The 25,737-nt window shown below is 43.6% G+C and overlaps 1 protein-coding gene across 4 annotated transcripts in view; it reads right to left on the bottom strand.

The window, feature by feature from the left end:
- Positions 1–25,506, bottom strand: part of LOC147109543 (serine/arginine-rich splicing factor 5-like) — a 46,899-nt gene extending 21,393 nt beyond the window's left edge. The window contains exons 1-6 of one of the 4 annotated variants that reach the window (XM_086003587.1): positions 25,396–25,506; positions 23,576–23,656; positions 5,284–5,432; positions 5,096–5,166; positions 3,319–3,432; positions 1,519–1,588 (exon numbers count right to left, since the gene is read on the bottom strand). In XM_086003587.1, coding sequence (XP_085859713.1) covers positions 1,519–1,588; positions 3,319–3,432; positions 5,096–5,166; positions 5,284–5,406 — 378 coding nt within the window. In that variant the 5' untranslated portion in view covers positions 5,407–5,432; positions 23,576–23,656; positions 25,396–25,506. Of the gene's footprint in view, positions 1–1,518; positions 1,589–3,318; positions 3,433–5,095; positions 5,167–5,283; positions 5,433–6,798; positions 7,050–23,575; positions 23,657–25,395 lie in introns of those variants that run through there. The other 3 variants (XM_086003589.1, XM_086003586.1, XM_086003588.1) reach the window with 3 other exon arrangements.
- Between the last annotated feature and the right edge of the window lie 231 nt (positions 25,507–25,737).

The following is a 25,737-nucleotide window of genomic DNA, read 5'->3' as shown; positions in this document are numbered from 1 at the left end:
CATGTACATTATTAAGCACACATTCAAAAGACTGTCAGTCATTCATTGAAACCAGAACAGTAGCACAAGTAATATACTGCTCAGTGTGTTGCTACAAAATAATTCACTATGCTAAACATAGATGTTAAGCTCATATTTCTTTTGCTTTCAATGCTCAATGTATATAGTCTATACACTTTGAAACTGAAACAGGGCAATTCTTTCAATTAAAAACTATTTAATTGATTCCATTCAGTAGATGAATTTTAATAGCCCTCTGCTTAGCCACTTGATGGTATGCCAGTGGCACTATACCACATATTTAATTAAAATACAGAGTGTAACTAGGCAATGTTTAATTCCCACTATACGCCACACATTATTATTTAAATTTGTAAGAGGGCCCATCAGTAACTTTTGCTGACTCACCACATTACTTTGTAGAAAAGTACCTTTTATCATGGTTATCTTGTTTTGCAACCTTAGGTGGAGTATGACTTGTCCCACTTCCAGAGGCAAACCGAGACTCAATGCTATTCATTCAGCATTTTGTATCTGCATTTACTCTGGTGATACCCAGCTACTAAACAAGATTTCCAGCAAAAATTAAGAAAGGCAACATTAATACATAATAATGGCAAATATGTATTAGAATATACATCACATTTAATGTTTAGTTAGCTTTGTTTTGAGCAATTAATAAATTTTAGGATGCAAAATCCAGGTAACGTAAGGTTAAATTTAGGCAAGTGAAATACCAAGTGATCAAAAAGTTAATGTTGGGTCCCTGTAGTATGTTAAATGTACACAGCAACAAATGTGAACATTTTTTCCCAATGCACTTGCCTTATAACAGAACTACAAAGAATACCCAAGTTAACATATTCAGTGTTTAGCATAAACTGTATTTACTACAGTACTGTAGCTTTAAAAACAATTAAACCACTTATGAAATTATATTTGGTGGCCCTGCAACTTTGATGGTAGAGCACGGAACTCTCAAACAGAAGACTGAGAGTTCCATCCCCAGACTGCTAGATGGGTCACTGTGTACCAGCAGAGCGCTCCATCTCAGAGGGAAAGGTAAAACAGGCAGGAACAGACCCACCGTACAAAAATGCACCCTTCCAGTTGTCTGATCACGAAGTGAACGGATGCTGGCCATGGAGAAGTCTACAGCCCAGACCATGCCACTTTCCCAGTTGAAGGAGGAAATGTGTTGACAAGAGGTAGCAGATGGGGACCTAACAGGAAAACAAGTTATCTGGTATCAGCTGTTTAGGTTTCTGGCACTTGATGTATTGGTAAAAGTATCATACTCAAAATACATTCTTCAAAACAAAACCAGGACCGTAACTATTATAAGAGTTGTGGGTTCTGGTAGATTTGATTTTTCAGCTCTGGCATATTATACTAGGCCGATATCGTACTTAGAGGCATTGCCACTTGCACACATCCAGGTATGTAAATGCTATTAACTCAAATATTTAACAAATATTATACAATAAAAAAGTTTTAAAAATAAATCACAGCACTCACCTGCCAACTGACCCTAGAGGACAAGTTTTCCACAATAATTCTGTATTCAGTACGAACTGGACGGCCATATCTGAGAAACAAACCAGAATGTTTCATTGCACTCTTCAAGCTGGTATGATACTGACTGCACTTCAGTGGTGATTTGAGCACGGAGATGCAGGTACACTGTTCACTCGCATCATTGTGGAGCAGACAAAGCCGTATATACTCAAATGCAAGCAGTGAGAGCTGCTTTTCCAGCCTTTCATATTCAAGTCAGTTTCTACTGATTGAGAAGAGCTGTTAAGGGATTGAAGGGTTATGGGGAGCGAGCAGGGAAGTGGCTTTGAGCCCAAGATCAGCCATGATCTTATTGAATGGCGGAGCAGGCTTGAGGGGCTAAGTGGCCTATTCCTGCTCCTATTTCTTATGTTCTGTCCTAACAGTTGATTCTTCAATCACAAGAAATTGAAAGGCAGGCTGCTGCTGCACAAGAGTTTTAGAAAACTTTAAGACAAGTATGTTTAAGGTTTTCTTGTTGACTTAGTGGGTAAACGGAACTCATGGTGTAGTACAAGTGGTACTGTTGAGTAACTTAATTTCAACTGAGGCAGCACAATTGGTTGCAGTTCTGCAGGGCTGGGGGTGGGGAAAGAGAAATTGTCCATGTTCTTATTCCTGATCAATATTCTTGTGACGGCAGCTGGAAACGGTAAGTGTGTGGATGTCGTGAGGATAGAACTAGACTTGGTTGTGATGCTCCCCAAGACCAAATAGTCTATATATATATTCCACAACGGAGTACGATAATGGAATGCTGTTGGTTCTGTAGAACAATATGCAGCAAAGAGGCAGTGCATTCAAGTGGGGAGGCGAGAGAATTGAGGGGGAGAAAAAATCTCCCAAAAAAGCATGTTAAAAGTGGGGACCACAATGGAACAAGCTGTAAAACTGTAACTACAAGAACGCTCTTTAAGTTGTAGTGCAAATGTATCCTAAAGCAAGAACAAATCTGTTTACAGAAAAACTTCTCCAAATACAAGGGGCAGGGAAGAGCAGCAGCTTTGTAAATGTGATTGTTCACAAAGCTTTTGCTTGATAAATGAATTGATAATGCACTTTTAATATTTCTACATGGTTTTAACAGGTATGGTATGGTTTTATTGAAAAGAAACATTCCTTTTGGGAACATTCTTCTTTTTTTGACCTAATGCCGATATTAAGTTGAGATAGTGGATAGCTGTACATTCCTCTCCTCCCCTCTCCCTGGATGTTAAACAAAACAAATTGAACTATCACCAAAATATACACAACAAGAATGGCTTCAGATTATATATTATCCAACGGTGCTCGATAGTTCATTGGAGTATCTAGCATTTGTTTGATTATTGCAATCAGCTCTTCAACCATTAATCCCACTTAGAACAGATTAAAATAATATTGTGTGGAAGTTACAGTTATACAAATGTTTAATGCACCTGTAACAAATTCTCCTTTATCTTGTCTTGGCCCACTGCTAGCCATAGCTTTATACTTTAGGAACAATCTATTTTGCTTTTATTCTAGCCATTACATCCATTGTTGTCCACATTGGTCTTTTTTCTGTTATCCTTTCCCCCTATTCTCTACTCATTGTTGAGTGTTTCTACTGTATTCAATCTTTTCCCATCATCAGCCTAACCTTAAACTCCACATATCACAGCTCAGTGCTTCCAGATTTGTTCTGTGCTCTGCAAGCATATCATTTAAACCCAAAGTCCAACATTTCCTTTCCAAGAACATGAACATTGTTATTACAAATGATTTATTGGAGGAGCTCACCTTCCCTCTCCTCCTCCACCTCCACGTGATCTGCGATAACTGAAGCGTGGTGGGATTCTGCCTCCTCTGCGCCAACCTCCTCTTGATCGTGATCGAGCATACTCAATTGTAACCCTATAAAGATGATTCAGAAGGTTAAATAAATTTCCTTTCAAACTTATGTAATTTCATTTCAGGAACTAAAAGGAAAAGTGCCCCCACCCCAACTCCTCACTATCTTCACCCCTCCCCCTCTCCAGAAGACACCAACTCCTGCCAAGTAGGAGCATGAGCCTAGACAGTGATCGTCAGCAGGCATTTTTGACCGAGCATGCTGGACGTAGCTTCCCAGCATGATGTGCATATATGCACTTTCCAAAGGGGTTAATGGACAACGATCAGAAGTGGGAACCCTGGTTGATTTTGTTCCCCCAAGTGGGGCTGAAGATTATTTTAATATCTCTCGTGCCACCATAGCGGAGATCAGCTAACTCAGCAAAGATTAGGGATCAAGCTTTGGACCATCTGGTCTATGTGGCTCATGTACATGCTGCCTTTATTAACTGGGTCATCCAAGGAGCCACAAGGTTTAATGTGTTATTTCAGGTCAGGATTCTGAGTGCAACAGTAAATTCTAGGTATCTGTGTTGGGTCAGCATAAAATGAAATGCAATAAGTGGCCAAAGGGTAATAAACTATAATCACTAGAATTTGAAGCAAACTGCTATTTTTTAAACTGGAGGTCTGTCCCCACCCCCAAGTTTAAATCATTGTGAACACATACAGTATATAGAATCATATTCGGCCCATTGTGCCTGTGCCAGCTCTTTGAAAGAGCAATCCAATTAGTCTCACCCACCCCCGCTCTCTCACCACAGTCCAGAAAAAATTTCCTTTTCAAGTATTTATCCAATTCCCTTTTGAAAGTTATTATGGAATCTGCTTCAAAAACGTGGCAAAACTTTTAAAATTCACATATCTCTTCTGTAGTCATATCTCAGAAGTGTATTTTAAGTAGTAATAGCATTCACCATTATGAATCTGAAGCAGGGAGGAACTTCTACCTGAATAGAGTCAGAAGATCATAGAAAAATAGGAGCAGGAGTAGGCCATTCGGCCCTTCGAGCCTGCTCCGCCATTCAATATGATCATGGCTGATCCTCTATCTCAATACCATATTCCCGCTCTCTCCCCATACCCCTTGATGCCTTTTGTGTCTAGAAATCTATCTCCTTCTTAAATATAAGATCGGTCCTGAGTTTCAGAAATCTTATCCACTTTGCAAGGTTCAGTCACGTTTCTGCTCACTATGGACTAAAATGGATGGGGAAGATGAATTCTACTCATGGCGTTTTAAAAATAAATGTGAATATATTTTAAAAAACTGTCCCATCTCTTAAGTGTACTGAGAAAGGCTCAGTGAAAATAGGTGGATTTCAAAGAGCCTTCCATGGATAAAACAAGAACAAATTATTTATTTTTCTCATTGGACCAGTGCATTCACTCCTGCATTAAATGAACGCCCGCACAAAACAAGTGTTTAGTCTGGCAAGCTATAGGTGTTCATTACATGCGGCGTTGACTGAACAGATTATAGAACAGATCTAGCCATCGGTGTACCAAGACTGATATGTACTGGTCCGTGGTTGAAGATGACAAGCGCTTTATGCTCATTAGTAACATTCTACATCCACAGTAATATGGATAGCAATAATGTGGACAGAAAATGTAAACAGTTTTGCCTTCTCTGTTTGGTGAGGCATGCCCCACATTAATGCTGAATGGGGTGAAAGATTACCTTTCATTGCACAGTTCTTTCCCATTCAATTCATAGACTGCATCATCAGCATCTCTGTGATCTTCAAATTCCTGAAATAGAACAACTGGTTGCAAATTAGCTTTCTAACAGATGCACAGGGAATGATATGTAGAATGAAGGGCAGTGAGTCATCAAGTTTCACTAGCCAAAAAACATTTTGCACTTACCACAAAACCAAAACCATTTTTTAAGTTGATTTCTCGAATGCGTCCATATCCCTTGAAAAACCTCTCAACATCCTTCTCTCGGGCATGAGGGCTCAAGCGACCGATGAACACTCGGCAACTCATTTTAACTCAGATGTAGTTGAACCTGCCTTTATTAAAACATTAAACATAAAAATATTAAATTCAAAACAGAACACAACACTTGCTAAGGAAAAAAGACACATTTTACACAATTTACATGTTAATTAAACTAAACTGCTAATTTATTTGGATCCTATTTTACAATGCAATTTTGCCAATTTATCACTTACCTAAATGGGGTAAATGTGCATAGTACACTAACACCTAAAATTGAACAGAACCAAACTTAAAGGGATTCTTTTCATATTCAGAAACAACTTTATTCAAGATTTACAATATCTGTTTTTTCTGTGATTAGATGCCAACATAACATTGGAAATGATAGATTAGTAAGCTCCAAACTAAATCTTTGCTAGCCATTTCAGGTTATAAAAAGAAAATAGTACAACTAATCAAAAGACAGGAAAGTAAATTATGAAACCGAATGGTTTTCTTGTAAGCCATCACACTGTAGTTTCATTGACCATGCAATGAAAGTAGTCAAATTTAGCCCGTCATCATATTGTAGATGCAAGGGATGCAAAACTCAGTAAGTCAAAAATTTATAGCTTACTAAAAGTTGGGAATTTGGGCTGGGGTTGTTTCTACAGGGAATGAATCTGTCACTGGGGATGTTCCCATGGCGGCAGTTGTAACATATACATAGCTCATATGGAACCTCCAGTGGTAGAGGTCAGTTACTGCAGTGATACGGGACTAAATAATCCAGTACATTACACTTAAAGACTGCAATATTTTGACACTGCAAAGGGATTGTAAATCAAGAATATAGAACTACTGGACAGCAGGGCTAGATGACAACAAAAGGCTGGTATGCCAAAATAACAACTTTAAAATGTGCCACACAGGCACATTGGGAACATGCATTGGCACTGAAGAGTTCACAAGTCCATCCAGGCCAGATGCATACCCCATCATCACAGTTTCATCTCTACTACTCTTGGACTAGCTGACTGGAGTTAATTACTACATTAGACACAGTGCATAATTTTGATATATAAAATAATTTCCTCCTCTTCTGACCATCATCATGGTTGAATAAAAGAGAGCTGAACCTCCATTGCACAAATCTCAATTTTGATTTAGTTGGTAACATTATGTTACCATCTCAGCCAAAAAAGATGGCAGGCATCTTATTACTAATAGCAATCATGTAAATTAGGAGTTAGACTGGTCTGCAATATCGCTTCAGGACACTGAAAACTTCTGCATAAATTATTAGCCATCTCGAGTATGCTGGCTATAAATTCTACCACTCTTAACAAGGCTGCCACTGAAACTTGCTACTCTTGATTTGACAGTCTATGCAAGTATTCAGTTATAAACAAAAAAATACATGAACATTATCTGGGACAGGTACAAATGAGCTTTTACCAGCAACTAGGAAACGTACATCCGGTTTCAAGGCTGTACAGAAAAGCAGCTAGAAAAGAACAGCTGATCCTAGTCAGACCAGATTGGTATCCAGGGTCTTCAATGCCACAGTTCTGGCATACCTGCAGTACACAGATGAGCAAAGCAACTGGTTTTCCATACTCTAGCAATTTATTACATAACAATCTGGACTAGGGCCAGTCCAGAGTGAGGCCTGTTTCTGCGGGTCTCATTTACTCTTTTTTCTTTCTCTGTAACAAAAAATAAATATAAAAAATCTTTAATGTGAAAAAAGAGGATCTTTAGTAATTCCTCTCTTTTTTCTTTATCCGTCTCCTTCCATTTTCCTGGGTGCAGGTTTAGTTTCACTGCCCCCGTGTTTTTCTTCTCCATTTCTGTTTCTCCAATTACTAATAGCAATCATGTAAATTAGGAGTTAGACTGGTCTGCAATATCCATTTTAATATCCCCACCATCCCACAACATTATCCTGTTCACTGACAAAGATGCATGCACGCTACTTCCACAATGGTGGCATCACAACAGCCACTGTTTCTCCATCATGAGCATATTATTTTGCAAAGATTTTAAATGTACTCTGAAAATGTAATCATTAGAAATCGTCAAAATCACTTTACACAGGAATTAGTCTGAATACATAAGTTACTTGAAGTTATTACAGACACTAATACAGATGGACAGGTAAAGCTTGGTATAAAGTCCTTTCAGGAATCACATAAAAAGAGTTTCGCAGGGACATAGGAAAATCTTTAGTCAAAAACAATGAAATCAGGTCAAATCTTGAAGAAAATTTTAATTGCAATTTTCAGAGAAACCCAGTGATGCAGATCAATTCAATCTTCCTTCATCCAACATAACCATCGAGTATGGTAGCATAGTGGTTATGTTACTAGTAATCCAGAACCCTGGACTACTGATGTGGAGGCACGAGTTCAAATCCAACCATAGCAGCTGGGGAATTTAAAAAAAAAAAAAAAATTATTCATTGATGGGATGTGGGCGTCGCTGGCTGGCTAGGCCTGCATTTAGTGCCCATCCTTAATTGCCCTTGAGAAGATGGTGGTGAGCTGCCGCCTTGAACCGCTGCAGTCCATATGGTGTAGGTACACCCACAATGCTGTTAGGAAGGGAGTTCCAGGATTTTGGCCCAGCGACAGTGAAGGAACGGCGATACAGGTCCAAGTCAGGATGGTGTGTGGCTTGGAGGGGAACTTGTAGGTGGTGATGTTCCCATGCGTCTGCTGCCCTTGTCCTTCTAAGTGGTAGAGGTCGCGGGTTTGGAAGGTGCTGTTGAAGGAGCTTTGGCGAGTTGCTGCAGTGCATCTTGTAGATGGTACACACTGCAGCCACAGTGCGCCGGTGGAGGAGGGAGTGAATGTTGAAGGTGGTGGATGGAGTGCCAATCAAGCGGGCTGCTGTATCCTGAATGGTGTCGAGCTTCTTGAGTGTTGTTGGAGCTGCACTCATCCAGGCAAGTGGAGAGTATTCCATCACACTCCTGACTTGTGCCTTGTAGATGGTGGAAAGGCTTTGGGGAGTCAGGTGGTGAGACACTCGCCGCAGAATTCCCAGCCTCTGGCCTGCTCTTGTAGCCACAGTATTTATATGGCTGGTCCAGTTCAGTTTCTGATCAATGGTAACCCCCCAGGATGTTGATAGTGGTGGATTCAGTGATGGTAATGCCATTGAATGTCAAGGGGAGATGGTTAGAGTCTCACTTGTTGGAGATGGTCATTGCCTGGCACTTGTGTGGTGCGAATGTTACTTGCCACTTGTCAGCCCAAGTCTGAATGTTGTCCAGGTCTTGCTGCATATGGACACGGACTGCGTCAGTATCTGACGAGTCTCGAATGGTGCTGAACAGTGTGCAATCATCAGCAAACATCCCCACTTCTGACCTTATGATGGAGGGAAGGTCATTGATGAAACAGCTGAAGATGGTTGGGCCTAGGACACGGCCCTGAGGAACTCCTGCAGTGATGTCATGTGATTGAGATGAATGACCTAAATTCAGTTAATAAATAAATCTGGAATAAAAAGCTAGTATCAGTAATGGTGACCATGAAACTACAGATTTTTGGCTGTTCTTCTGCTCAATACTTTTGCAGAGTGAGGTTATGGAGGGCAATAAGTGTTCCACACGATTTGCTTGTTCTGAATTACTGAACATGGGACTGCTGCTGGGCTTACCATTAAGGCTCCCAAATCAAGAGGAGCTCCAAGGAATGGTAGCATAATGGTTATGTTACTGGACTAGTAATCCAGAGGCCTGGACTAATGATCGTGAGACAGGAGATAATCCCACCACGGCAGCTGGGGAATTTAAATTGTTAATTAAATAAATCTGGAATAAATAGCTACAGGAAACTTTGCGTTATCCGGAGGCTAACTGTCCGGAATGCTCGAGCCACCGGCAAAAATCAGGAGCTGTTTTTGTTAGGTTTTTTTTCTTCTCGTTGCTTTTTTCCTCAACAGTCAAGCTCTGCAAGATCTGCTGAAGCTGTTGCTAAGCTACAGAAACACTTGGACTGTTTAGAAGCTGTTAACAGGGTTTGTTGACAGATACAGAGCTCAGAAGCTTCCGTATCTTTCAACATTAGCGCTGGAGTGTCCGGCAGTTTTGAGGGAATGGCAACAGCTCGGTCCCGTCGGTGCCAGATAGCACAAAGTTTCCTGTAGTATCAGTAATGGTGACCATGAAACTATTAGATTGTCGTAAAAACCCATCTGGTTCATGAATGTAATTTAGGGAAGGAAATCTACTGTCCTTACCCGGTCTGGCCTATATGTGACTCCGGACCCACAGCAATTGACTCTTAACTGCCCTTTGAAATGGCCTAGCAAGCCACAAAGAAGTATAACAGCACAGTTCAAGAAGGTGGCTCACCACCACCTTTTTATGGGCAATTAGAGATGGATAATGAATGCATCCCATGAACGAATAAAATAAAAATCAGTTGATAAAATTTTACAATACATTTTGAAAGTCAGTAATGCAGCCCCTCCCACATGTACTGACAAGTGGTACCAGTATACATTTTTCTAACTTTGCAATATACAGTTTAACATAATTGTTTTTCTTATTCATGACTCACTGCATTCCCTGCAGTAATCACTGATATTAAATACTATCCAATTTCCTGAGAATTGAAAACAATAAAAAGGTGGGAAATTGTTATGTCTGGACCATGATGAACTACAAAACAATATTTAAAAAATGTGCCCATAATAGAACATGTATACAATGGGAATGAACAGAAATGCATCCTACCCAGGATTGAACACATCCATAATATATATATCTTCACTCCAACACTGATCTCGTGCATTTAAAATGGACACTATTTTCATTCAAAAGTCATGATCCAAGCTTTGAGACTCTGCTGTACTGTTGGAATTAGGTCAAAAAACCAGCTTCTTTTTAGTTCTGCATAAAATCCAGATTGTCTAATAATGAAACACCTCACTTTTAGACACAGTTTAGTTTAATTCAATAAAACCGCAGCTGAGGCTGTGAACTGCTCACTCCAGAGTCAGACACTAAAGGATGCACGAGAGCAAATTGTCTGCATCGCATCTGGAGAACATTTGACACAGTGAGAGCAAAATAAGGGAGAATTAACATTAGTTTAAAAAAAGGTTACTGTATAGTATTTTCCTTTTGAAAGCGTAGACATAGTAATATTTCTAAAGACAGTTACGTACGAGTAGAAACAATTTGCAGCAGTAGCACACTGACAGAAAAACATCTCGATATGATTAAGCACACAATATGCACTTACATATATGGACACATTTATCTACTTTATTAAGATTTTTCCCCCTCTATGACTAACCCCATCACCAATACCAAAGTTTTTGAAGCACCGCACCATTAGTTCTAAAAAGATTAGAGGTCATATAGCCAGACCAGTGTAGCCACATGCGGCTAATTGGGAATCCATGGAATCAGAGAATGGCTACAGCACAGAAGGAGGCCATTCGGCCCATTGAGCCCGTGCCGCCTCTCTGCAAGAGCACCTCAGCAAGTCCCACTCCCCCGCCCTTTCCCTGTAGCCCTGCAATTTTTTTCCTTCAGGTACTTATCCAATTTCATTTTGAATGCCACGATTGAGTCTGCCTCCACCACCCTTTCAGGCAGTGCATTCCAGGTCCTAACCACTCGCTGAGTAAAAAAGTTTTTTCTCATGTCGCCTTTGGTTCTTCAGCCAATCACCTTAAATCTGTGTCCTCTGGGTCTCGACCCTTCTGCCAATGGGAATGGTTTCCCTCTATCTATTCTGTCCAGACCCCTCATGATTTTGAGCACCTCTATCAAATCTCCTCTCAATCTTCTCTGCTCTAAGGAGAGCAACCCCAGCTTCTCCAGTCTATCCACGTAACTGAAGTCCCTCATCCCTGGTACCATTGTTGTAAATCTTTTCTGCACCCTCTCCAAGGCCTTCACATCCTTCCTAAAGTGCGATGCCCAGAATTGGACACAATACTCCAGCTGAGGCCGAACCAGGGTTTTATAAAGTTTGAGCAAAAGCGAATGCATGTGTACTTTAACCTTTTCATGTGTTTGTTGGTAAAATAGTAAAACAAAAAGCAGAGTGCGACAGTGTTTTTTGATTGTTGTAAGTGCTTTACCTATTGGTTGCTGAATGGTGGTAGATGCTTGTTAAGTAAATATACATTTACCTGAATTGTGTGAGTGCATGCAAGGCGTTTTCTACTAAAATGAGTGAATGTGATTAAAATGGTATCGCCGTAGCCACACCTATGGCTAGTCAGCAATTTCTATTGGAAAGCACGGATTTAGACACCATTACAATGACACTCGAGGTAGTGAGGTGATTCCCCTTCAATCAACTAAAGGCAGCTCGTCATGCTGCGGGCACAAGCCCGCCTGCTATCTCACCCAACTGACCTTCAAATGAGCCTAGAAATGCACATCAGCCAGGCTATTTAACAATGGCAACCAATATAGCCAAGCCCAATCCTGCCCTTTACCAGGCATCTATATATACAGACCAGAAAATGCTGAAAAAACTCACCTGGCCTGCTGAGTTTTTCCAACGTTTTCTGTTGTTATTTCGGATTTCCAGCATCCGCAGTATTTTGCTATCGCATCTATATATACACACTGTTCCAGGAGTTACTGGATAATGTTTTGGAGTGGAAAAGCTGGTCAATCTTTCTGCCCCACAAGGACACTTAAGGCCCATTGTGAAACTCCACTGCTGTTACAGTTAACCACACATGAAGATTGAAGGACCTTCCAGGTCTGTAGAGCCTCATGCTACACCCAGCATTGCACATGAGCTATCGCGTTGTGGGGCAAATAAAGTAAGGAGCGTAGCCATGTGGAACTTACTATTACAACTTTCAAGATGGTAGAGATACAGAAAATTCTTCAGGCAGTAGTCAGAAGCAGGGCCTGCAAATAAAAAAACTGCTGGGTCGCACGCTCCAGTGTGTGGGGGGTCACAACATTCTCTCTCGTGCCAATGACCTGATCACCTGCCCCAGCCACACTCTCAAGCTGACCTAGACTATTCACAATCTTCTTGTCCTGTTTTGACCTTGGGCTGAGTTTTAAACTCCACATCCTGGGGAGAGTTTGTGATGCCCCTCATACGGGGTCTGAATGGCACAACGAAGTCCAATACAGCAGTGTGATAATCCACGCCGGAAAACCGCTGGAAGTGTGCGCAACACCAAAATGGTCCGGCCATGCGATAAGCATCCACGGCGGCCGCTGCCTGCAACAAGCACAGGCATTATTTAAATATGGTAATCAGAGACCCGTGTTTGAAACAGGGCCCTTTTGTTAAATTGGTGTCCCTGAGCACCTGACATGTCATTTCCTTAACTTGCCCAGCAAATTATGGTGGGAACAATCAGTAAGCAGATTTCACAAGCAGTATTTAAAGAGATCCTCGCAACAGTCAAGGTAAGCACTCTCTGGTTAGTTGTTTTAGGTTGCTATAGGGTGTTTTTGTGCCAGAGTTTTGGCTGTTTTTCTGTTTAATACTTTTGCAGAGTGAGGATATGGAGGGCAATAAGTGTTCCACACGATTTGCTTGTTCTGCATTACTGAACATGGGACTCCGGCTGGGCTTACCATTAAAGCTCCCAAATCAAGAGCAGCAGCAGCAAGGAAGGCAACAAAGACTGGAACAGGCTGCAAGGAATGGTAGCATAATGGTTGTGTTACTGGACTAGTAATCCAGAGGCCTGGACTAATGATCTGGAGATGTGCATTCAAATCCCACCACAGCAGCTGGGGAATTTATATTCAGTTAATTAAATAAATCTGGAATAAAACACCATTAGTAATGGTGACCATGAAACTATTGGATTGTCGTAAAAACCCATCTGATTCACTAATGTCCTTTAGGGAAGGAAATCTGCCGTCCTTACCTGGTCTGGCATATATGTGGTTGACTCTCAACAGCCCTCTGAAATGGCCCAGCAAGCCACTCAGTTGTAACAAACTGCCACGAGAAACAATAAGAATAAAACTGGACGAACCACACGGCAACGGCACAGCCAGCCCAGTCGACCCTGCAAAGTCCTCCTCACCAACATCTGGGGACATGTGCCAAAATTGGGAGAGCGGTCCCACAGACTAGTCAAGCTACAGCCTGACATAGTCATACTCCCAGAATCATACCTTTCAGCCAATGTCCCAAACTCCTCCATCACTATCCCTGGGTATGTCCTGTCCCACCGGCAGGACAAACCCACCAGAGGTGGCAGTACAGTCAGGAGGGAATGTCCCAGGGAGTCCGCAACATTGACTCCGGACCCCATGAAGTCTCATGGCTTCAGGTCAAACACGGGCAAGGAAACCTCCTGCTGATTACCACCTACCTCCCTCCCTCAGCTGATGAATCAGTACTCCTCCATGTTGAACACCACTTGGAAGAAGCACTGAGAGTAGCAAGGGCACAGAATGTACTCGGTGAGGAACTTCAATGTCCATAACCAAGAATGGCTCAGTAGCACCACTACTGACCGAGCTGGCCGAGTCCTGAAGGACATAGCTGTCAGACTGGGCCTGCAGCAGGTGGTGAGAGAACCAACACGAGGGAAAAACCTACTTGACCTCATCCTCACCAATCTACCTGTCGCAGATGCATGTGTCCATGATAGCATTGGTAGCAGTGATCACCACACAGTCCTTGTGGAGACGAAGTCCCATCTTCACACTGAAGACACCCTCTATCATGTTGTGTGGCACTACCACCATGCTAAATGGGAAAGATTCAGAACAGATCTAGCAGCTCAAAACTGGGCATCCATGAGGTGCTGTCGGCCATCAGCAGCAGCAGATGTGTATTCCAACACAATCTGTAACCTCATGACCTAGCATATCGCTCACTCTACCATTACCATCCAGCCAGGGGACCAACCCTGGTTCAATGAGGAGTGCAGAAGAGCATGCCAGGAGCAGCATCAGACATACCTAAAAATGAGGTGCCAACCTGAGGAAGCTGCAACACAGGTCTACATCCCGGCTATTGTGCTGAAGACTTGTGCTCCAGAACTAGCCGTGCCTCTAGCCAAGCTGTTCCAGTACAGCTACAACACTGGCATCCATCCGACAATGTGGAAAACTGCCCAGGTATGTCCTGTCCACAAAAAGCATGACAAATCCAATCCGGCCAATTACCACCCCATCAGTCTACTCTCAATCATCAGCAAAGTGACGGAAGGTGTCATCGATAGTGCTATTAAGCGGCACATACTCACCAATAACCTGCTCACCGATGCTCAGTTTGGGTTCCACCAGGACCACTCGGCTCCAGACCTCACTACAGCTTTGGTCCAAACATGGATAAAAGAGCTGAATTCCAGAGGTGAGAGTGACTGCCCTTGACATCAAGGCAGCATTTGACCGAGTGTGGCATCAAGGAGCCCTAGTAAAATTGAAGTCGAGGGGAATCAGGGGGAAACCTCTCCACTGGCTGGAGTCATACCTAGCACAAAGGAAGGTGGTTGTGGTTGTAGGAGGTCAATCATCACAGCCCCAGGACATCGCTGCAGGAGTTCCTCAGGGCAGTGTCCTAGGCCCAACCATCTTCAGCTGCTTCATCAATGACCTTCCCTCCATCATAAGATCAGAAGTGGGGATGTTCGCTGATGACTGCAGTGTTCAGTTCCATTCGCAACTCCTCAGAAAATGAAGCAGTCCATGCCCACATGCAGCAAGACCTGGACGACATTCAGGCTTGAGCTGATAAGTGGCAAGTAACATTCGCACCACACAAGTGCCAGGCAATGACTATCTCCAACAAGCAAGAATCTAACTATCCCCCCTTGACATTCAATGGCATTACCATTGCCGAATCCCCCACCATCAATATCCTGGGGGGTCACCATTGACCAGATACTTAACTGCACCAGCCACATAAATACAGTGGCAACAAGAGCAGGTCAAAGGCTGGGTATTCTGCAGCAAGTGACTCCCACCCTGACTCCCCAAAGCCTTTCCCACCATCTACAAGGCACAAGTCAGGACTGTGATGAAATACTTCTCACTTGTCTGGATGAGTGCAGCTCCAACAGCACTCAAGAAGCTTGACACCATCCAGGACAAAGCAGCCCGCTTGACTGGCACCCCATCCACTACCTTAAACATTCACTCCCTCGACCACCGACGCACCGTGGCTGCAGTGTGTACCATCTACAAGATGCACTGCAGCAACTTGCCACGGCTTCTTCGGCATCATCTCCCAACCCCGTGACCTCTATCACCTAGAAGGACAAGGGCAGCAGGCGCATGGGAACACCACCACCTCCAAGTTACACACCAACCTGACTTGGAAATATACCGCCGTTCCTTCATCATTGCTGGGTCAAAATCCTGGAACTCCCTACCTAACAGCACCGTGGGAGTATCTTCACCACAAGGACTGCAGCGGTTCAAGGCGGCTCACCACCTGCTTCTTAAGGGCAATTAGGGATGGGCAATAAATGCTGGCCCTGCCAGTGACACCCACGTCCCAGAACGAATAATTTAAAAAAAGGAGACGGTGAAGGGGGCAAGGATGCAAGAGGCATTACAGCATGTGGGTATTCAGGAACAGAACATCAATACTGAACCTCAGAGGAGCAGTGTGTAAGGAGGCAGTGTTTCAATAGGGAGACAGTCACTTACCTATGCCACCTGCTGCGGCGAGAATTGGAGCCCAACACCAGGGCAGGCACGTCACTGCATGTGGCAGCAAAGGTCATTGCAGCTCTAAATTTTTATGCCTCTGGCTCCTTCCGAACTACTTCTGGTGACATCAGCAAATTCTGTAATTTTGCTGTGCACAGCCATCCAGCAGGTCCTTGATGCACTGTTCATTACCTTCCCCATGGAGGCTGATTAGCAGCTAGACCACTGGGATTTGCCCACGTTGTTGGATTTCCGTGGGTGCAGGGCACCATAGACTGCATTCACTTAGCCCTGCGTGCTCCCCATCACGAACCAGTTCTCTATCTCAACAGGACGCATTGCCATTTACTCAATGTTCAACTTGTTTATAACCCCAGGAAGCGACTCGTGCAGGTCCATATCCAGTTTCCTGGCAGTTCTCATGACACTTTCATACTGTGCCAGTCCTCAATACCCTCTCTCTTCCACCCAGACCATCGGGTAGGCAGGCTGGCTGCTGGGCGACAAGGGCTATTCCCTAACCAACTGACTCATGACTCCTGTCAGGAATCCGGGCATAGAAGCAGAGATTCAACATTACGAGAGCCTGCAGTAACATTTGTTCTGATTGAGCAGACCATTGGCATCCTGAACCAACAGTTCCGCTGTCTGGGCAATTCAGAAGGGACTGTTCAGTACAGCCCAGAGTGAGTATTAAGATTCGTTACCATTTGCTGCATGTTCCACAATCTTGCCATCCAAAGGGGAGTTGCCTTGGAGCTGCCTCAAGAGAAAAAAAGTGTAGCAGGAACATGAAACAGGGGATGAGGATCCACACGATGCCGAAGAATATCATGGCGCAGCAGTACAGTGAGCTGCTGGAGCTGTAAGTCAGCAAATTATTGAGGAGAGATTCCCTGAACAATCCCTCCCCTGCCCAGAACACCAATACTCACTCTTTCCATTTGACCCAGTCCTGAGACCCACCACATCAATGCCCTCAAACAGTACAACTTCATGGGGGTTCCTGTTACATCACTAAGATTATGAAGACAAACAGCAATACCAAAGCAAAAAACATTTTTTTACTTCCAACAGACTCCAGTGTTGATTTCACAAATGGTTACACGACTGCTCCATAGCTATAAATCACCCTTGGTCAAAGCCGTAGTGTTCACCTTGTGTGCTCTTTTACCTATTCTAATGCTCCAATGAGATGGTTCCCCATTGACTACAGTTTGGGAGGTGTAATGCTGCTGAACTTCCACTGAGGACACTTGAGGTGGTCATGGTGCGTGACCGAGGAACTTTAGCCGTTGACAACCCGGCTGCCGCCTGTTGGGACTCGGCTTTGATCTGGGCAGTCTGGCCCAGCTAGCTGTCTGGCACTAAGGGTACTGGTCGAGAGGCTGACGGAGGAGCAGGCCTGCTGTCACCCTGAGAGACTTCCGAGGAGTTAATGCCTCTTAAGGGGTTGAGCCATTGCTCTGCACGAGAACAGAGTGCAGGTATGCTGGGAGGCTCTTAATGCCCCTGTCCAGGATTTCCTTCAGGCTTTGTAAGCCAGAAGAGATGCTGGACCCCAGAGCTAAGAAGGCAGCAGTCTGAGCTTCCATTGAAGCTGTCACCAGAGGTTCCATTGCTGTCAAGGGGGGGGGGGGGGGGGGGGTGCCCCTGCAGTGCTCGTAGAGCTGACCACTCGCTCCATGTTTGACTGCATGGTTTAGATGCCATGCGTGAAAACAGCACACAGTTCGAGCTGGACTCCTCCATGCTCTCAGACATTATGTGCAAGCTTGCTGGTAGGCAGTCCAGCACACTTAGAAGGTCCCTGTATTGCCAGTCTTGTGTATAGTGGGTCCTCAACGTGTTTATCAGTACCCTGCACAGGATGTGAGCTGCCCTTGCTCCTGGGCACTCGAGCTGGGTACATCTCCATGTGCAGGCCACTCCAGCCTTCCCTCTGAACTAAGTGCACTGCCAATCTCTGAGCTGGTATCTGCAAGTGTATGTCAAGTGACGGCTCCTGTTGTGCAGTGCTGCCCTGTTTGTCTTCTACCTCCTGAAGGCTGATTGGAGCTTCTGGAGCTCAAATGGAAGAAAGAGGCAAGAGTTACCTATTAGTGGCAAATAGTTGGCTTCTGAAAACAGCAGCAATTTGCCATGCACCGATGGTTTAAAACCCTGCAGGACTTCTCCTCCAGCCTCGCCAGACACCACGCTCCTGACACGCCCCTTGCCCATGATGCCCATCACCCACATTTCAGGTGGGGACAGGACAGCATATGGATGAATTGTAGGCTTACTACTGTGGCTGCCTACTCCCTATTATTGTAAACCTTGCACTGTACGAAAGAAGGAAATGTGTCAGTGTAAGAGTAGCAAGAACTTTTGAGGGCGTGCATGTCAGGGTTGAATAGTGTTGCCGGCGTGTGATAGATTGCAGAGGTGTGAGAAAGTGAAACAAGTATATATATTCTGCTAAAAAACAAGAAAAACCTAACGCTAACAAGACACCATAGATGCATAAAGCCATAAGGGAAAAATTGAGGGTAAGGAAAGAGGCATACATTAAGTACATGGACAGCGGGGAGAGCATGATAAGGGAGAATACAAAGAGATTAGGAGAGAAGTCAAAAAACAATTAGGAAGGCAAAGAGGAACTATGAAATTAAATTATCAAAGAACGTAAAACAAAATAGTAAAATATTTTACAGGCACATAAATAAAAAAAGGAAGGTCAGGATGGGAATAGGGCCACTAAGGGATGGAGAGGATAATACTACAGGCGGCAATAGAGAGATGGCAGAAATATTAAATAATTACTTTGCTTCAGTATTTACCAGGGAGATAGAACAGGTGGACATGATATCGGAAGATGAGATTAGTAATGAGATAACTGCATTTAAAATAAAAAGAGGGGATATATTAAATAAACTAATCAAACTCAAAGAAGATAAAACCCCTGGTCCGGACGGATTACATCCGCTCATTTTAAAAGAATCTAGGGAAGAGATAGCAGAGGCATTACTACACATATTTAATAATTTGTTAGAAAAGGGTGGAGTGCCAGAGGACTGGCGGATAGCAAACATAATGGCCCAGAAATTCGGGTCTCCACGGGTGAGTACTCACCGTAGGCCCAATGGAAGTGCCGGTTTCCTGCATGCACTGCGCCCCTGAAAGCAGGGGTTAAGAGGTCGAGCGCGTGCGCGGGGGAGGCTGCGCATGCGCATCGAACTTACGTTTTTTTTTTAAAATACAGGTTTTCCCGGAAGGGTAAGTCTCCAGAATTTACACATTTAAAAAGCAAGCGTAAGGCCTGCTTTTTACAAGGTAAGTGGTGAATTAATTAAAATTAAAACATTTTTCCCCCCACAGGTTTATTATTTTTAAATACTTTAAAGCAAGGTAAGTTTATTTTTAGCCCCATAAGAAAATAAAATTATTTTTTTCAAAAATTTAAATTGTTTAAAATAGTTATTTCATGTAATTTATAGTTTATTTAAAAATGTGATTTAAAAAAAAAATTATTTGAAGATTTAGTGATGTTTTGGGGCCCGTAGTATTTCTAAGTTTTGACAGCCCTTCCTGTCAAACTTATGAATGAAGCATTCCCTGCTCCGATTGGCTCTTCATGGCCCACGTGATCCCAGGGGACGCATCGAACTAACTGCGCCCCTGGGATACGCAAGCACTGCGCGCTGGCAGCTGGAGCAGGCCCCGGATCGGAATTCTACGGGGGCCCACAGCACAACGGCCGGTGCGCAAGGTAAGTGCAGGTCGGGGGCGTACACCCGCGGGAAGCCTCCGACCCGAATTTCTGGGCCAATACCTATATTTAAGAAGGGAGATAGAACATGTCCAGGGAACTATGGACCAGTCTGCTTAACATCAGTTGTAGGAAAGATAATGGAATCCCTACTAAAGGAGAAAATAGAAGAACATCTAGAAACCAAAAATATAATAATGAATAGTCAGCATGGATTTCAAAAGGAAAAGTCTTGCTTGACCAATCTCATTGTTACCTCTTCAAAAAATTCAGAGAGAGTAGACAAAGGTAATGCAGTAGATGTAATTCATGGCACAGACAAGATGGGCCAAATAGCCTCCTTCTGTGCTGTAAATTTCTATGATTCAAAAGGCCTTTGATAAGGTACCCCACAGTAGACTAATGAATAAGGTCAGAGAATGCAGAGTCAAGGGACAAGTAGCAGAATGGATAGCTAGCTGGCTTTAAGACAGAAAGCAGAGAGTAGCGGTAAAGGGTAGCTATTCACAGTGGCAGAAGTTGGGAAGTAGTGTTCCACAAGGATCAGTGCTGGGACCACCGTTGTTCACAATTTATATTAATATTTAGACTTAGGAATCAAAAACACAATTTCTAAATTTGCGGATGACACCAAATTTGGCGGGGGGGGGGGGATAGTCAATACTGAGGAGGACAACAAATTACAGGAAGACATTAATAAACTTGCAGAATGAGCATATAATTGGCAAATGAATTTCAACACAGATAAATGTGAGGTATTACATTTTGGTCGTAAGAATAGGGATGTCACTTATCACTTGGAGGGTGTGAGTCGAGGTGGGGTAGAGAAACAAAGGGATCTTGGAGTACAAATACACAAATCACTTAAAGTAGCGACACAGGTTAACAAGACCATAAAAAAGCAAACCAGGCACTCGGGTTTATTTCTAGAAGGATAGAACTGAAAAGTAGGGAAGTTATGCTAAACCTGTATCTAACCTTGGTTAGACCACACTTGGAGTACTGCGTACAATTCTGGTCACCATATTATAAAAAGGATATAAAGGCACTGGAGAGGGTGCAGAGAAGATTTACAAGGATGATACTAGACATGCGAGGGTATACCTATCAGGAAAGGATGAACAGGCTGGGTCTCTTTTCGCTTGAAGAAAGGCTGAGGGGTGAGCTAATTGAGGTCTTTAAAATTATGAAAGGTTTTGACAGAGTGGATACAGAGAGAATGTTTCCGCTTGTGGGGAAGAGTAGAACTAGAGATCATCAATATAAGATAGTCACCAAGAAATCAATTAGGGAATTCAGAAGAAACTTCTTTACCCAGAGAGTGGTGAGAATGTGGAACTCGCTACCACCGGGAGTGGTTGAAGCAAATAGTATAGATGTATTTAAGGGCCGGTTAGATAAGCAGATGAGGGAGAAGGAAATAGAGGGTTATGCTGATAAGAAATGAGGAACGAGGAGGCTCGAGTGGAGCATAAACGCTGGCATGGGCTGATTGGGCCAAATGGCTTGTTTCTGTTCTGTATATCCTGTGAAATCCTATGTAAGTGAGGAGAGTAGCAGGTGCAGTGAGCTGCAGTAGGAACAAAAGGAGGTGGAGTGTAGTCTCCTGCAGTGTTTGGAGGAAGTGCTGGTAATCGGGGGAAAAGAAAGTTTGTGTGTGCTGGGGCAAGAGGTAGTGCAAGGCTAAGCAGAGAGTAATAAGAGATATATGTTAAGGATGGTGACCTTAGCTATCCTCTTGTGGTCATTAAATTTTATTTGACATTGCAGCAGTGTCCTGGGGGCAATGCTTTTGCCACTCACCTGCTCTGCTACCTCTGCCCACTTATGTCGCACAGCTTGTCTGGATATCTTCCTTCCTCCTACTTTAATTCATGAGGGGCACGACTTTGGGGCATTCTTTGCAGCTATGTGGTAAGGCATGCACTCCGAGCATGGCATCCATTCTGCGCACGTAAGCGCACTTACAGCAATTTCTACCCCACCATATCAACACCGACAGTGTTTACTTGAACACCATTACCCACCTCTATCCCTCTGCCACTGAAACATTGAATCCGCGCCTTCACTAAGACCGCCTATTTCCACCTCCGTGACATCGCCCGATTCTGTCCCTGCTTCAGCTCATCTGCTGCTGAAACCCTCATCCATGTCTTTTGTTACCTCTAGATTTGACTATTCCAACACACTCCTGGCTGGCCTCCCATCATCTAGCCTCCATAAACTTGAGCTTATCTAAAACTCTGCTGCCCGTATCCTAACTCGCACCAAGTCCTGTTCACCCAATACCCCTGTGCTCGCTGATCTACACTGGCGCCCAGTTCAGCAATGCCTCAATTTTAAAATTTTCATCCATGTTTGCAAAACTCTCAATGGCCTCGCCTCTCCCCATCAACATTCTCTCTAAGCTGCGCGGTCTCGCGCAGCCCAGGACCGGCTTTTTCAATGTTAAATTCCACGCATGTGCGAAACTGTGAATGGGCCGCTCAGCCCCTTATAGGGGCCATGCACCCAAAAAAATTACAGGGAACATTGCTCCCTACCTCTGTACCCTCCAACCCTCAGATATCTGCACTCCACCAATTCTGGACTCTTGCATATCTCCGACTTTAATCACTTCACCATTGGCAGCCGTGCCTTCAGCTGCCGAGGCCCCAAGCTCTAGAATTCCCTCCCTAAACTGCTCCGTCTTTTTCCTTCTACAAGCCGCTCCGTAAAACCTCTCTCTTTGACCAAGCTTTTGGTCATCTGCCCTTATATCTCATGTGACTCGGTATCAAACTTCATCTGATAACGCCCCTGTGAAGCACCTGGGGACGTTTTACTACATTAAAGGCACTATATAAATTCAAGTTGTTGTTGTTACTTGCCAGGCTTGACTAGCCTCACTCTCCTTACTACAAAGCCCATCCCCGGCCAATTCTCCACCCTCCATAAATCCCAACTTGTCCAAATCTGTACATGTATCCTACCCCACTCATTCATCACTCCTGTCCATGCAGACCTACTTTGGAATCCCATTTTCCCAGTGCATCAAATTTAAAATCTTTATCCTCTGCAGATCCCTCTACGGCCTTGCCCTCCTACTTACAAGTTCTGTTCTTCTGACTTGGGCCTTCTCTGCATCCATCCTCCCCCTCATGCCACTACTGGGGGCAGAACCTTCAGCTGCCTCTGTCCCACTCTCAAACTTCTTCGCCAAACCCATCAGCCTCTTTCCATCTTTAAAATCCTTCTCAAAACTTATATAGAACCTTGGTTAGACCACACTTGGCGTACTGTGCACAGTTCTGGTCTCCATATTTTAAAAAGAATATAGAGGCATTGAGAAGGAGCAAAAAAGATTCACGAGGATGATACCAGACCTGAGAGAATATACTTATCAGGAAAGATTGAACTGGCATGGGCTCTTTTCTCGAGAAAAGAGAAGGCTGATAGAGGTTTTTCAGACAATGAAGGGGTTTTATAAGGTAGAAGTAGAGAAAATGTTTCCACTTGTGGGGGCATCCAAAAATAGTGTCTATAAATATAAGATAGTCACTAATAAATCCAATAGGGAATTCAGGAGAAACTTTTTACCCAAAAAGTGGAACGTGCTACTACAAGGAGTAGTTGAAGTAAATAGCTTGAATGCATTTAAGGGGAAGCTAGACAAGCACGAGGGAGAAAGGAATAGAAGGGTATGCGGATAGGGTTAGATGAAATGGGGTGGGAGTAGGCTCATGTGGAGCATAAACACTGGCATAGATCAGTTGGGCTGAATGGCCTATTTCAGTGCTGTAGATTCAATGTAACTCAATGAAGTTGTTGTCGGTTCTGGGGGTAAATACACTGTGTGGTGTGGTACTTACTGAGACATACAGATCAGGAAGATGTCAGAGGCTTGATCCTTGGTCTACTTCAGCTGTAGGCACACTACAGTATTTGTGTCCCTGGGATAGAGAAGAAGAAAACAGAAATCCACAAGGGTCCATACTCCCGATAGTTATCCAGGGAACCCTACTGTAAGTGCACATGTGGACATCAGACAAGGACAGAACTGAGCTCAGCTGAAGTACCCCCGCAAATAACCTACTGACATTCACAAACTAGGCTCACATATATAGAATTTCCACTCTTCAAAAAGAAGAATACAAGGGAGAAATCAGTAAACCATAATCAAGTGGGGACAGAATTAGGCTTGGTTGTAATGTTCCCCATGGTAAAATAGCCTCCTTACATAGCATCAAATGAAGAATGGGCAATTGTGTGTGGGACCAGAAGACTGCCAGTACCCATGGAAGTGTACCCCTGTAAGAATCAGTTCCCAGCAAAGAGTAGACAGTTGCCAAAAAATGTGGGGGAAAAACCTTCAATGTGTCAACTTTCTCATCAGACTTCAAGGCTTACTGATAAAAGTTAAAAATTGTTGCCATGTTTGGATTTCTTTGTATTTTATTGGAATGAAAAAGGCTACCTGCTATGCATGATTGCTTCAAAATACAGTAAAATATTGAACAAACCACATGAGTAAATGAAAGGGGGATGGCACAGTGAGAGCAGCTCATGTAAATGACCATGGACTAAAACTGATATTTTCCAGAGCAGTGAACAGGAATAGTTTTTGCAAGTTTAAAAAAAATCCCAACAGTGATGTATAATTGCAGAGAGAGAATTGCAAATCTTAAAATTCTGCAACTACTTTGGAACTGTAGGTAACATGGGCACTCCCTAGTTTTCAGCACTGTATTTGAACAGAGTACTTTGATGGGCATAGTTTTTAGTACCGTATTTGAATAGTTCTTAAAAGTCAATACGACTACCGACAAAACTACGAGAACTGGCCAGAAAATGAGCCATATCGTGTTAGTCAGAAAATGATAAATCCAAACCACCATTCATTGGAAACTTTAAAAAAAAATCTGTTCTAATTAAGTTGCATGTAACAACATATTTCGTCATTTACTTTTGATGAACATATACAAACCCAAGCCTTTCTCAAGAAGCATTTTGAACACATCATTGACACTCCCCCCACCGCACCTCAGACCAAAAAAACACATCCACCACCGACATTTCTAAATCATTACTTCTTCAAAAAGAATATTCAGTTCAGACCACGACAAAATAAATAGTTTCGACATAAATAACCAGGCAACCGCCAGGCGACCTTTCAGACCCTACATTATTTTTCTTTTTAAAAGAAAAAGCAAATTTTATTTTTTGATTTGTAATAGATCTGAACAAAACAAAACAATTCTTGTGCATGGAGCTTTTCCTGACCCTCCCCCACTAAGTTAAACAGTTAAAGTCAATGAAACGTGTCCCGAGGATTCCATTTCACTTTCTGGTTAAAATGACTTCTGTCAACATGCCCAGTGTTTATTTGAGGGAAGGGGGGCGGGGCGGGGGTCCAATCCCCCTTGGGAGGGGGGAAGACACGGCCGCATTTCGGTCACAACCTTTAATAAGTGATTGAATACACTGACATGACGGGTGTTTGTAGATATTGGGGCCCGGGGAGCTGGCTTTTTGGAGCTCCGGCTCCCTCACACGGCAATCGGCCTCCGAAAACTGCAGCAGCTTTCCCCGTGAGAGACCCGCGCATCTCCCGGAGCGCCCGCCCGCCCGCTCTCACACACTCTCTCTGTCTCTCTCTCTCTCTCTCTCTCTCATTCCGTCGCACACTTACTTCCTTTTCCTCTTTCTCTCCCTCACCCTCTCTCAAACCTTTCAACGGCTGACGACTAACAATGGCCGCCACTTCCTCAAGCACAAGCAAGATAGCGTGTGGGGTGAAAGAGTGGCCGCCCGCCTGTTCCTCCTCCTCGCCGACACCGCCCCCTTCAGACTGGGAGGACCAGCCGTTCGCGCTTCACCGCAGCGGCTTGTCTGATCTCCTGCACCGTTCTGACTAAACGTACACAGTTACTGCGAGTTCCCAATCCCTCACTGCCCATCATACTGCTTATAAGATATATATAATATTGAATTGCAAGCCCAAAACCAAACATGGTGAGGGCAGGAATGGGTT

Source organism: Somniosus microcephalus, chromosome 12 (assembly GCF_052327205.1).
Source record: "Somniosus microcephalus isolate GS21.2 chromosome 12, FLI_Smic_1.0, whole genome shotgun sequence".
NCBI lineage: Eukaryota > Metazoa > Chordata > Chondrichthyes > Squaliformes > Somniosidae > Somniosus > Somniosus microcephalus.
Note: the sequence above shows the minus strand (reverse complement) of the source record. Positions and strands in the feature narration are given on the sequence as shown.